Source organism: Cucurbita pepo, unplaced genomic scaffold (genome assembly GCF_002806865.2).
Source record: "Cucurbita pepo subsp. pepo cultivar mu-cu-16 unplaced genomic scaffold, ASM280686v2 Cp4.1_scaffold000235, whole genome shotgun sequence".
Taxonomy (NCBI): domain Eukaryota; kingdom Viridiplantae; phylum Streptophyta; class Magnoliopsida; order Cucurbitales; family Cucurbitaceae; genus Cucurbita; species Cucurbita pepo.
The window spans coordinates 92,917-108,255 of NW_019646489.1; the positions used below are offsets into that span (position 1 = coordinate 92,917).

The 15,339-nt window shown below is 35.3% G+C and overlaps 1 protein-coding gene across 1 annotated transcript; it reads left to right on the plus strand.

Annotated features, from left to right (window-relative positions):
• The first annotated feature begins 10,338 nt into the window (after nt 1-10,338).
• LOC111784563 (F-box protein CPR1-like) lies at nt 10,339-11,085 on the plus strand. The gene has a single exon (XM_023665227.1). It carries the CDS (start codon nt 10,339-10,341, stop codon nt 11,083-11,085), a length of 747 nt encoding a protein of 248 aa, XP_023520995.1.
• The last annotated feature ends 4,254 nt before the right edge of the window (nt 11,086-15,339 follow it).

The following is a 15,339-nucleotide window of genomic DNA, read 5'->3' on the forward strand; positions in this document are numbered from 1 at the left end:
TTTCCACCACCCCTAGACCTCAAAGTTTAAGTAAACTACCCTATGCCATATGTGTGTGTCTTGAGTGTCTTCCTTTAAGAATGAGTTTTCAAGGACAGTGTCGGGTGATACGAGTGTATTGACATTGCGCCCCGTCCTTTGAATAGGATGTTGGTATATGAGGCTGCTCTGAAATAAAATATGCAGAAATGACTTGACATGAACATGAGAGAATTCATGCCTCAATAATGTTTGAATGGATGTTCGATATGTCCCAATTATAAAGTTGGCTCATGGATCGATTTTCAAAGCATATCCAAGCAAATAGTAAAGGTAGATGATATTCTAGAACTTGAGATGATATCAAGTAATGTGTGAATTGTGTTAATGAGAATCAAAACAATGGAATGAGATGTGACATTAAATTTGAAGTACCTTGGCCTATAGTAGAAGCAAGGTCGAACCTTACTACTAGGTCTAGTAGAGACAAATTACTAAAGTTTCAATTGAGGAAAAATACATGCATGAGCAACGTGTATGCTAAACGAAACTTAGTTTCTATATGAGTGTTGTTTAATTGGCAAGGGAGAACCTTGCCTAATGTCACTCAGCAGCAATACTTGGCGAAAAAGTATAATAGGGCTAGAAGCATGTATGATTTTCATTCGATATAAATTCACCATCCAACCAAATTTACTGGTTAAAAGTATTATATCTATAAATGTCCACCGGGCGGGGATGAAAAAGCCTTTCCCATTTCCATCCTGCCACCTATTTTTATCTCTATTCTTACAAAAAATTTCAGGACAAAGGAATTTTCACCGTTTATTATTCTTTAAAATAAATAATCATTTTAAAGAAATTTTTTAAACTATACGTTTATTTTTAATATAAACTATTAATTGGTGATTCGTTATTATTTGTTGATATAATCCTTTCACCCACCATCTAAACAAAATATATATATATAGATATAGTGTTTATTTTTTATTAATAAATTGATAATTAAATAAAAAATGATAAAGCATTGTACCCTTAGAATAGAATATAAAAAGTTTTTATTACTTGAAAGGTATGAAACTTGAAAAGTCTCTCTTTGAAACGGGACGGAGACATGGACGGGATGAGGCGGCTCATATATTTAACGGAGAGAAATTTTTCTCCACTCCCTCTCCCATTCTCGGTTCAATACAGATCTCCATGAAGCCCTTGCACACCCATTTTGGGTTCAGTACGGATCTCCATGAAACCATCTCTAATTATATATTCGAACCAAAGAAAAATAAACACGTTCTTAGTTTGTTTTTTATTAAGAGGATATTTTGCGGTGATAATTAGTTAGAATATATCTCAGATATTTAGGGAGTTGTTAGTATAGATTTGATTAACGGTATATTTTATTTATTTATCAGATTTAGTTAGATATATATTTTTTCTATTTTTAGGTATTAGTTGATAGTTTGTATCCTATATAAACGTGGTAAACCTGAATGAAGATCATACTTTCGATCCCAATTCTATTTCTATTTCTCATTCTTAACATGGTATCAGAGCACCGATCTTGGTGTTCTTAAATATCAAAATTTCCTTTATGGCGGAATCAGCCAAATCCAGCTTCAAAATTTCGGATGTTGATTTAACACATCCGTACTATATTCATCACTCTGATCAGCCAGGATATTCACTTGTTCCAATCAAATTAAATGGAGCAAATTATCAATCCTGGAGTAAATCAGTTATGCATGCTCTTATTGCCAAGAAGAAAATTGGCTTCATTGATGGCACAATTGAGGAACCGTCCCAAGATGCAAATTCAACCGAATTCGAACTCTGGAATCAGTGCAACAGTATGATAATATCTTGGTTAACTCATTCCGTTGAAGCAGATATCGCTAAAGGCATTATTCACGCCAAGACAGCTCATCAAGTGTGGGTTGATCTTCACGATCAATTCTCACAAAAGAATGCTCCAGCAATTTTTCAAATACAAAACTCGATAGCAACGATGTCACAAGGAACCATGGCGCTGTCAACATATTTCACCAAGCTCAAAGCACTCTGGGATGAACTGGAAGCGTACCGCACACCATTTACCTGTAATCAACGTCAAATACATATTGATCAACGCGAAGAAGACAAGTTGATGCAATTGCTCATGGGGCTCAATCAGTCTTATAAAACGGTGAGATCTAACATATTGATGATGTCTCCATTACCTAATGTGAGGCAAGCCTATTCATTACTTGTACAAGAAGAGATGCAGCGTCAGGTAACTTCTGAACCTACTGAGAATTTCTCGATTGCATCAGCAGTGCAGAAGAAAACAATATATTCAAAATTCGCCAAGGACAAATCGTGTGAACACTGTAATAAAAGTGGTCATACAATCAATGAGTGTCAAATTCTTAAGTTTCACTGTAAGTTTTGTGATAGAAGGGGCCATACAGAAGATCGGTGTCGACAGAAAAATAATTCTGGAAGGACAAGACAAGACAATCAACACAATAACCGTGGATATCGATCATCTGCAAATATGGCCGATGTTTCACAGTTGAATACAGAAGAACAGTCACCTAATTCCATTCCAAATTTTTCTTCTGAGCAATTACGACAGATAGCACAAGCCTTATCTGCAATCAATCATCACCCTTCTGGTAATTCTGACAATCACATCAATGTTGCAGGTTTGTTTCCCATATCTACATTATCTATTAACTCTGCGAGTTCTAATTCATGGATTCTCGATAGTGGAGCTACGGATCATATAGTATCAAAATCTTCTGTTATGACTGAACCAAAGGCTGCCATCATGTCTACAATAAATTTGCCTAATGGAGAGACAGCACGTGTGTCACATACTGGCAATATTTCCCTTAGCCCTAACCTTCAATTAAACAACGTTTTATGTGTGCCTTCATTCAATTTAAACCTAATGTCGATCAGCAAACTTACCAATAACTTGAAATGTTATGTCACCTTCTATCCTGATTCTTGTGTTATGCAGGACTTGGCTACGGGGAAGATGATTGGCTCGGGTAAACAATTTGGAGGTCTCTATCATATTTCTTCATCTCCAATCAAATCTTCAGCTCATCAAGTATCTCAGTCATCTGATTTGTGGCATTTACGCCTAGGTCATCCTTCCTTTTCTCGTTTTAAATTTCTAGCTGATCAATTGCATCTTAATAATGCGAGTTATTCTCATAATTGTAGTATCTGCCCGTTAGCAAAACAAACTAGGTTGTCTTTCCCAAGAAGTTCAATAACAACCCATTCTGCTTTTGATCTGATACATTGTGATGTTTGGGGACCACATAAAATTCCTACCCATTCTGGTTTGCGTTTTTTTCTCACTATTGTTGATGATTTTACTCGATGTACTTGGGTTTTTTTAATGCAACATAAGTCAGAAGTACATCATTTGTTAATGAACTTTGTTAAATTCGTTCAAACTCAATTTCATACTACTATCAAGATAGTTCGATCAGACAATGGGACTGAGTTCCTATCTTTGCAACCATTCTTTACTTCTTGTGGTATTGAATTTCAGCGCACTTGTGTCTATACTCCACAACAAAATGGAGTCGTAGAACGCAAGCATCGCCATATCCTAAATGTAGCTAGGTCTCTTCTTTTTCAGTCACAGGTTCCACTTAATTTTTGGGGAGAGTGCATTTTAACGGCTGTTTATCTTATAAATAGAACGCCATCACCATTATTATCTAACAAGACACCCTTTGAAGCACTCTACAAACGACCACCTACATTTCATCATCTTAAAGTTTTTGGTTGTAAATGTTATGCAACTATAGTACATCCTAAGCAAAAATTTGAACCTAGGGCAACTCCTTGTGTTTTCGTAGGATATCCTTGTGGTCATAAAGGTTACAAGTTGTATGACATGCAATCTCAGAAATTCTTTATCAGCCGTGATGTCAAATTTTGTGAAGATGATTTTCCTTTTTCATCAGCTTCACAAACTTCGACATTAGTTCCTTCGACTCCTATTGTACCACTTCATGATCCATCCTACTCAAACATCCATCCTCCACCTTCTATTCCTTCACCTCCTACTCCTCCTTCACCTTCTATCCCTTCACCTACTACTCCGTCGTCTCCTCCACCTTCTCCAGATTCGCCCACTAATTCCAATCCTATCCCACCTGATACATCAGCTCCACTTCGACGTTCTACTCGTACTAAACAGCCTCCAGCTTGGCATAAGGATTATGAGATGTCTTCTGGAGCCAATCATTTAACCTCTAGCTCAAGTCCCGGCACTGGCACCAGGTATCCCCTTCATCATTACCTTTCATTCTCTCGTTTTTCTCCTACTCAACGTGCTTTTCTAGCTCTTATTACATCCCAGACAGAACCTAAAACCTATGACGAGGCAGTTGGCGACCCGTTATGGCAGCAGGCTATGAATGATGAAATTGCAGCTTTGGAACGTAATCATACATGGTCTCTCGTTCCTCTACCACTTGGTCATAAAGCTATTGGTTGTCGTTGGGTGTACAAAATTAAATACAACTCTGATGGTTCTGTTGAACGTTATAAAGCTCGACTAGTAGCAAAGGGATACACTCAGGTTGAAGGTATTGATTACACAGAAACATTTTCCCCTACAGCGAAACTTACTACACTTCGTTGCTTACTCACTGTTGCTGCTGCTCGAAAATGGTTCACCCATCAGTTGGATGTTCAAAATGCCTTTCTCCATGGTAATCTAGACGAGGAAGTTTATATGTCTTTACCACCAGGTCTTCGCCGACAGGGGGAGAATACAGTATGTCGGCTCCATAAATCTCTTTATGGATTAAAACAGGCTTCTCGCAATTGGTTCTCCATATTTTCTACAACTATACAAAATGCAGGCTACACTCAGTCCAAAGCAGATTACTCTTTGTTTACTAAGAGTAAAGGTACTTCTTTCACTGCAGTTCTAATCTATGTTGATGATATTCTGTTGACAGGCAATGATCTCGAAGAAATTCAATATCTCAAGACTAGTTTACTCCAGAAATTTCTTATCAAAGATTTAGGAAATTTGAAATATTTTCTAGGCATTGAATTTTCTCGATCTAGAAAAGGAATTTTTATGTCTCAAAGGAAGTATGCTCTAGACATACTTCAAGACACAGGTCTTACAGGAGCACGTCCAGACAAATTTCCTATGGAGCAAAATCTGAAACTTTCTTTAACTGAAGGAGAGAAGTTGAATGATCCAAGTAAATACAGACGGTTGATTGGCAGATTAATATATTTGACCGTCACTAGGCCTGACATAGCTTATTCAGTTCGTATGCTTAGCCAATTTATGCATGAACCAAGAAAACCACATTGGGAGGCAGCTCTTCGAGTTCTGAGGTACATCAAAGGCACTCCTGGTCAAGGACTTCTACTGCCATCTGAAAACAATTTAAGATTACAGGCATATTGCGATTCTGACTGGGGTGGTTGTCGAACTTCCAGACGATCTATTTCTGGGTTCTGCATTTTCCTCGGAAATTCAATTATTTCTTGGAAGTCTAAAAAGCAGACTAATGTGTCCAGATCATCAGCAGAAGCCGAGTATCGAGCTATGGCAAATACTTGTTTAGAGTTAACTTGGTTAAGATACATTCTTCAAGACTTGAATGTTTCACTGTCCGAACCAGCATTATTATATTGTGATAATCAAGCAGCATTACATATAGCAGCCAATCCAGTTTTTCATGAACGTACGAAACACATTGAAATAGATTGTCATATAGTTCGAGAAAAGTTACAAGCTGGAATCATCAAACCGTGTTATGTTTCGACCAAAATGCAATTGGCAGATGTTTTTACTAAAGCTTTGGGAAGACAGCAATTTGACTTTTTGAAGGACAAGTTGGGTGTGATCGACATACACTCTCCAACTTGAGGGGGAGTATTAAGAGGATATTTTGCGGTGATAATTAGTTAGAATATATCTCAGATATTTAGGGAGTTGTTAGTATAGATTTGATTAACGGTATATTTTATTTATTTATCAGATTTAGTTAGATATATATTTTTTCTATTTTTAGGTATTAGTTGATAGTTTGTATCCTATATAAACGTGGTAAACCTGAATGAAGATCATACTTTCGATCCCAATTCTATTTCTATCTCTCATTCTTAACATTTTTCAAAGAAACTTTTATTAAAATTAACTAGCCACGTGGGTAATAAAAGGGTCCACTTGGCATCTCTTCCAATTATTTTAGGCTAACGAAGCTCGTCTCCAACCACACCGCATGCACCCAGCTGCAACAAGCCATTGGTATCGAACTCGATAGCAGGTATGAAGGATGTAAAGCTTGTGTCACTTAACGCAATAAAGATATCTCCCCTTCTAATTTTCCATACATTCAAGCTCTCTTACCCGTGTTTATCACCATGTTTAAATGAAGGTAATATATATAGTAGTTACTGCTAAGTCTTCAACTTACAGTGGATTGTGTTAGACGAACACGACTCTCTACAATGGTATAATATTGTCCACTTTGAGCATAAGCTTTCGTGGCTTTACTTTGGACTTCCCAAAAGCCTTCATACCAATGGAGAGAGTATTCTTTGTTTATAAACCTATGATCATTCCTCAAATTAGCCGATGTAGAGTATAAAATTTAGCAAATTAAACTTGAAATTGATGTCATGTGTTCACATAAGTTGACTTGGATATAAAAAACAATATCGAACTTTCGTTAGGGATAAATTGGTGACATCAGCCTAGGCTAATCAGGTAAGTGGCCTTACTATCGGTTCAGTTGGAAGACTTGTCTTATGTATGACGACACGTGCCCAGTGACCCTTGCATGTGTCATTTATGTTTTATGTAATATGATGATGTGTTGATGTTGTATGATGATGTTGTCGGATGATGTGATAATGTTATATAATGACGCAATGATGTTATATGATGACGATATGATATGATATGATGACAACATGATGATGATGCATAATAACATGATGATGATGATGATGATGATGATGATGATTGATAACATGATGATGAGATTTCATATTAAGATAATGTGCATGTACTAAATGTCATGATGCATTGTGACAAAGAGTTTTCTAAAACACAACCCTATATGATGTTATGGATGAAGAAAGTACGAATGACAATACATGCATGTTACCTAGGATAATATGTGAATGATGTATAGAGTTACGTCCTAAGAATAATTTCAGATGAAAACAATAGGAACCTTATGAATATTGCGTGTTCATATACATCGAGTTACTTCTCCATTTATGATAATGAGTACGGACACGAACACAAACATTGATGATGATCATCATCATGCCTCACATGATACTCGGAGGTTTGCTGACCTCTGGACGTCTAGCTATGGACAACTAACTTGATTACGATGAGTTCAAGGGGATGCAAACCGCCTGGAGATTCACACTTGGACTTATGGGTCGTGTATAGGGAAGTACTACAATCCAATTTTGTCTAGACTGGAGGCCACCTCTAAGGCCACCTCTAATGGTTTTAACGATAGGTCTCTAAACATGAGTTGCATGTGTTTGCATTCTCTGACTCCAATAGTGGGGTCACTCATGGACTATTTCTTAAAATACTTAAGTTTCTATTTCAAGTAAAGACAAGACACTCGTGTACAACTCATAACGACATCAAAGTCAAGACTATGACATATGCATAGGATAGTGATATTTTATTTCTTTGACTTTAGGTTAATATAGAGTGTTTTACTTTTAATGTTTTATTTAGTATTTCGTTACGTTGTTTTAAAGATATTTTCGAACACGCAAGTCTATGACAATGTTTTGTGATAAAGTTTTAAATATTTATTTTTGCATAGGAGAGTATGTTATGACGACGGTAGCGACTTTAAATCTAAGGTTGTTTGAGGTGGAGGCGTGGGTTATGAGGTCAGCTGGTGGTCCCAGGTTGCAGTGCAGCTGAACTTACTGGATTTGGATCTAGGCCTCTAAGTTGTCTGGGCCAGGTGTTTGTGTTGTAGGGCCAAGTGGGTCACTACAGGTGGGCTGAGTACAGAGTTGAGTTGTCGGGCTGGGTTGAATATAGGGTTGTAGATGGGTACCCGACCCGGATCCATGGGTTGCATCTTCTTCACCCATATACGGTGTGAATTCCCGATAGTTTTCTCTCTCTTCTCGAAGGTACCCGACCCGGAATTCTGGCGCCTTTTCTGGTGACTTGGCAAATTTTTTTTTTTTTTTTTTTTTTTTTTTTTTTTTTTTNATGACCCAAATTTTAGTTGACTGACTTACTCGAGGATGAGAATAAATACTCTGCAATCGTGTTACGAATATTGACAGTGTATGATTGTGATACTTAGCACGATATCTTATGTAATGGCCCTAGTAGATATTGTTCTCTTTGAATTTTTTCTTTTTGGCTTCCCCTCAAGGTTTTTAAGACGCGGAGAGGTTTCCACACCCTTATAAAAGAATGCTTTATTCTCGTCCTCAATCGATGTGGTATCTTACAATCCACCTGTCCTCGTCCCCAACTGATGTGGTATCTCACAATCCACCCCTTTAGGGTCCAGACTTCATTCATCTCAAGGTTTTTAAAACGCCTACTAGTGAGAGGTTTCACACCCTTATAATAAAGAATACAAAGCCAACCGATGTTGGATCTCACAATCCACCTCCTTTAGGACCTAGCTTCAATCGATGTGAGACTCCAATTTGTTAGGTTATGGAGTTTGCTGTTATTTATAGCTTAATGAACGGCTATACATATTAAAGCTATATTTGGTAAATGACATATAAAATAAATTATCATAAATAGTAAATAGTTATGTATAGTAAAAAGCTATATCCGGTAAATGGTAGATAGTTATATATGATAGATATTATATATGGTTTATAGTATATATATAGTAGAGATTATATTTGGTGGAGCAAATAAGCTAAACCATATTTATATATATCCCCTTGCAGAGATGTAACTTCTGTATTCTCTCATACTTGTATTCATCAATACAAATTCTTTAGCCAATATTCTCCTTCCATTTTGTCCTGTTCTTTGTGTTTCCTTCCATTTTCTCTGTCCTGTTCTTTGTGTTCGTTTAGATCAAGTGTGTGCGATTCTAACACAATTCACATCCACTCCCCCTTTGGGACTCGGCGTCCTTGTTGGCACACTACCTCGTATCAACTCCCCTTCGGGGCTCAGCCTCCTCGCTGGCACATTGCTTGGTGTATGACTCTAATACCATTTGTAACGGCCCAAGTCTACCGCTAGCAGATATTGTACTTTTTGTGCTTTAACTTTCGGTCTTCCGCTCAAGGTTTTTAAAATGCGTCTGTTTCGGAGAGGTTTACAAACCCTTATAAAAAAATAATTCGTTCTCCTCCCAACCTAAATAGGATCTCACATATTACCCTATAAGCTCATATTGATTGATTTTGTAACTTCTATTGCTTTGAAATTTTTTAGAATTTGAATTTTAAGAGATCTTGTTCGCTTAATAGAATTGAAGGTCGAGAAAATCAAATAACTATTAGCAAAAAAAAGCATGGAAAAAAACACAAAAAATAAAAAAAAAAAAATAAAAAAAAAAAATTAGGTTTCTATCTTTTGTCTTTCTATTTTCTTTTTAATTTTTTTAAAGTTTATTATTATTACTTTAATATTAACAATGTATTATTATTCCTTGGAAAATAATAATGTATGAGAAGAAATTAAAAAAAAAAAAAATCAAAATTTGGAAAGTTTATTAATTTTTATTGTTATTTTAGTATTAAAAGTGTATTTTTCTTTTAATTTTGGTAACTTTATGATTCTTCATTATTGTTATTATTATTATTTTAGTATTAAAAATCTATTATTTTAGTATTAAAAATTATCTAATTTTGGAAAATTTGTTTTTTTATTTAATTATTATTTTGTTTGCAAAAAAAAGACTAAAAAAGAAAATGACACCGCGTCCATTCTTGCATTCACCTCTTCCTTATCTAACAATGAAGAGATCATCAAATAAAATTTCAATGGCGACTCTAAAAGATCTCTCCACGATATTGTTGATCGAAATTCTATCGAGACTTCCGTCAGAGTCATTATTCTAATCAAAGTCGGTGTGCAAATTTTGGTACTCTCTAATCAACGATCCTACAAATTTTTCGTTTCAAGATAAATGTATTCTTATGGAGCGAAAGGTGATGGTCAATTCTGAAAACTTTACGTATATACCCTCCATCCTCAAGTTTTCCCTCACTCCTGGTCGATCTATGTCCATTCGCGATCTCCATAGTCCATTAAGAGATTGTGCGTGTTTTAATATTTGTGGGCATTCACATGGCTTGTTTTGTCTTTCCAACGATAGGGTTATTTTCCTCTTTAATATGACGACCGAAAAGTTTCGTAAGCTCCCGTTATCGATTCTTCATTTTGGAGATGTCTATGACATTGATTATTCAACCACAAATGCGGTTGGATTCGGATACGATTCCAAGTCTAGAGATTTCAAAGTGGTTAGGGTTGTAGAATTTGGGAACAAATACGGAGAAACTGATTTCACATATAGAGTGGAAATTTACGATTTGAGGAAAGAAAGATGGAGGGAAATTGAATCTCCTATTTGTGGGATTGTATCGGGGTCATTTCCTTCTGAGATGCGTCATGAAGGAACATATTATTGGTGGGCATTCAAAAAAGGAGGAACTAATATTATACACACGTTCGACATGAGCGAAGAAGTTTTTGGCGAAATTTCAATACCGGACAATGTAGCCGAGGAGGATGAGAAGTATATAAGTACGGGGATTTTGAATGGATCAATTGTTATATTTCACTATCCAGTAACAGGGAATGGAAAAACCTTTGACATTTGGAAGATGGAGAAAGATGTCGTTTCATGGTCAAAACTATTGACAATTGGTCCTACTTTTGGAGTCCAGAAGCCATGGTTGTTTGTGAATTCGGATGAACTTTTAATGGATGCCAACAAAGGACAAGTGATTTATTACAATATTAAAACTCATATGACCAATGTTCTTCCGATAAAAGGGCTTCCATCCGTGTATGGTACTTGTTATTTTGACTTCGATTTGCAAGATGAAAGAGAATCACATATGAATTTTCAAGTTTAGATAAGTTTAAATCTACAAATTCATGTCTTAGGTTCGCGAACCAACCCAATGAGTAGCAAGGGTCGTTGTTCTTTTGTTTGTTTGCTTATCTTGTTTGTTTCAATCTATCAGATCCATATCAAAATTTTGTATAGAAACACATAATACCATGATGTTATTTTAAGTATTCTTCGAAATTTATGTTATAACTAACGTCGTTTTAAGAGTTATATTCCACATATGAGCTTAGGATGAGACGTTAGTAGTGACTCTAAGTAAATAAAAATTTAGGATCGTTGAAACACTCCTAACTAGAATTACTTTATATAGTTGCAAGAATTGACCTTGCAACGATCGGGGGCAATGAGTGATCGTGCATGTTAATGGACAACCCTAGTAGAACTAGTACACATTAAAGTACTCATTTTTAACAAAATAAATAGAAAAATTTCAGTCTTCTAAATTAACATATCAGACTGGTGTTTAGACACAAACTTCATCAAATATACCATCTATCACTAATGACCTACCACTAGTTATGTATATATGTGGTTAATATTTATATATAATATATATGTATATATATATAATATTCTTCTGCCTTGGGGACTGACTTGACCATATTTCCTACCAATCTATCTGATAATCGATTATTGAACACAACTTTTTGTGGAAACACTCGTACACTCTACCAATCGAGAAGACATTATAAGACACGATGTATAATAATATTGAAAACCTAGGGTGGATGGGTCTTCATAGTAGAGGCAAGACAATTTATTCCTAAAATTTCTCAAATTTTTCCTTAACATATCGTGCTATCTTTATTTCTAGAATACCTAAATCATTTTCCTAAAATAAATATATAATCGGCTCGAAAATAAATATATAATGGGCTCATACACGAAAGATTCATATTATTATTGGGCTTGACTTTATTGGGCTAGTGATGATATTGTAACCTAATATACACATTAGAAATGTCCATTTAACACGGATGCATTTTGATTATATATATATATGGAGAATTTCGTGGGATGGGAAATGATTCCCTATCCTCAACTGCCTCATGGATATCACACGTACGTATGTATGAATATTAACCAATAAAGCGTTTTATAATACCCTTTGAAAAAGGCATATATTAACGAAAATCAAACACATTTTTCCAACAACAACATTAGTCGTGGGGAAAACAAGCATCTTCTCCCAACGCCAGCTTGTTCTAAACAGGGTTTTACCATTACTACTGCCAATGATCGATTTTATGTCGGGAACATACTTCTCGATAATGCATTTTGGTATGCGAAAAAAACGTCAAAAAAGAAAACACGTTAGGGAAGAAAAGAAAGAAGGGCACACCACACATAAGTTGCTTGAAGAATTTTAAGTATGACATATTGGGCACACCACACATAACATGCTTGACTCATCTTTTAAGTAAAGTTTGAACTGATTGAATAAATTTTTTCTATAAATATTGCCATTTCATCTTCCAAATTTCAATCTTTTATATACATCATTTTCATTATTCTTCCTATCTTTTAACTCTTTCTATCCTTGGCTAATATTCATCTATTCGTGTTCTCCTTCCTTCTACTTTGATCTTGTTTGTAAATGCTCAATTTCAATGCTTTCGAGTGGTTCAACTTAGGCCACCTCCAACGAAATTCACTGTTCATGGTATTTGGCTAACGAACTATCGATGTCAAACTTGTTTGACAAGAAACAAAATTTTCTCTAAATAACAAGGTAACGAGAGTTTTTTTTCTCTAAATAACAAGGTAACGAGAGTTTTTTTTTTTTTTTTTTTTTCCTCCATTCAAAAGCATGTAACTCTCGCATGGCTCAAGGCGGCGCGCGCAACTTGGGCTTTTGAGTAATTCACCGGTTTTAACTCTGATTTTGACACGGTATTTTTCACCAATGTAGGACTTATTGGGGGAGTTCGGTAACTTTTGAAACCCTCTAGAGACATAAATCGGAACAAAAAGTGACACACTTTTCAGGTAAGTGGCACATCCGAACCTTGGATGTAACTAAGCTCTTAATATGCAAGAAAGTATGATATAAGAACATATCCTAGGAATTTGAGCATAGAATGAGTTGAGATGACACATGTTGAATGTGATTATGTATGTCTACTAAAACGCGTATGCATTGTCTTATGAGCTAAAATTCATAACTAGGTCGATATGCTATGTCTCTATTTCATATGTTTATGATATATGCGGTTATACGAAGACAGTTAGGGGTTCGTCAACTAACTTCTAATTGTGAACTTGACTCGATTGTCAGAGGTCCGAATAACTATAGAACTCGCTTATGATAGTTTACGATTTATGATTGTATCATGTGGGGACTATTGCGAAGTTTCCCTGTTAGCTTCCTGTAGTGAGCTTGCCACAAGCAGTAGAGGTCCACAGTTGTACCTTATGAGTTGGTTATGATTATAGTTCATGCATGTGATTTATGTGGTTATACGAGGACGATAGGGATTCGCCAACTAACCCCTCACCGTAAACCTGACTCGATTGTCAGGGATCCGAATAACCATAGAACTGACATATGATATTTTATGATATATGATTTGTGCCCTGTGAGGACCATTAGTCCCCTCAAGGAAGTTTTCCAGTTAGGTTTCTTTTAGTGAACCCGTCGTGAGTGGTAGAGCGCACAGTTGCACTTTAGAGTTGGTCAAACCTTAACATGCTTGATCCTTGTGAGATCTCTATCGAGGTTGCATCTCGAGGACTCTGAGATATGATGATGATGAGAGAGTAGTAGAAACGACTAACTAGGAGACCTAGAGAACCTAAGAATACTCAGAGGGCTGGAGGTACAGATGGGATCGAAAACCAAAAAATAGAATGAGTAAACTTAGGGTGTAGCCTAGGAAATGCCTATTTTGGGAACCAAACCCCCTAATGAGATAAGACACCGAATGAACTAACAAAGATTAGCAAAACTCGGTAATAAACTATGAACTACTAGGAAGCTACTTACTGCGTATATTTTAGATACTCATCCCTGCTACTCTGAATTTTCTTCCAGATGAGGCTTGATGAAGCGTTCGAGGTGGAGACGCACACGAGCTAGGGTCTATGGAGTTTTGGGCTAGATCGTGTCATGTGACCTATTGATATGTTTTACTTACAAAACTTTTATGTTTAGTTTGTATTTCTTGATTTCATGGACTACTAGTGTCATGTTCTTTTGTGTGTGTCGTGTGTGTCTTCAGTTTGTGATATGTTTTCAAACGATGTCGTACTTAATCTAAATTTTCTATATTTGCATATATGTTCAAAAGTTTTAAATTTTACGCATTTTTACTTATTTTCATGTGAGTAAGTAACTGTTCGTGACTTGAGTCCCTCGCAAAGCAGGTCGTTACATATTATCATTTAATAATTATTAATGTATTTTTTTTTTTCAATTTGATTATAAAAATGATTACTTTATTTTAAAAACTAAAATGATGTTTACTTAGAATTTAAAATTGGGATGAAATTTTGTTGCATTTTTCTAAAATTAGAATCTCAAATTCACAAATTTTTCTAGAAGGACTAAATACTTATTTTGTTCCTTATTTTTCCGTTTTTAGTTGATTTTATTTCTTTATTTTTCTTTTTTGAGTTATTATTAAGATATAAATATATTTAGGGTATATTTTGTGGTATAATAGTTAGTTATGATATATATATATATATATATGAGATATCCGGTTCATTTTTTTCGTTATTTGTATGAGTTGGTTAGTAGTATATTTTATTTTATTATTAATAGTCTATATTCTATCCTATTTTCAGGATTTTGTTAGTAGTCTCTTATTTTTTATTTAATTAGTTGATTGTTTGTATCCTATTCTAAACGTTGTAAACATTAATGAAGATAACATTTTCGATTTCGCCTATATTTCTCGTCCTCAACAGTTATGGATGATGAATGGGAGAGTGAATCATTAATTCTACTCTTCCCTCCATTTTTTCTATATATTTGTCATTTCATCTCCAAAATTTTAATCTATAAACTATCCTTTTTCATTATTCTCACCTTCTAACTCTTTCTATCATGGCTAGTATTCATCTCTTTGTGCTCTCGCTCCACTTTAATGTTGTTTGTAAATGCTCAATTTCAATACTTTCAAAGGGTTCAACAATAGCCACCGACCATATGTAAAAATGTCTACAGTATTTTCTCGAAAGAACAAGGTAACACATGGGGTATGAGGTTTTTTTTTTTTTTTTTTTTTTTTTTTTTTTTTTTTTTTTTTTT

Coding starts and splice junctions, on each gene's coding strand:
- LOC111784563 (XM_023665227.1), top strand. CDS start 10,339: ATGACGACCGAAAAGTTTCGTAAGCTCCCGTTATCGATTCTTCATTTT.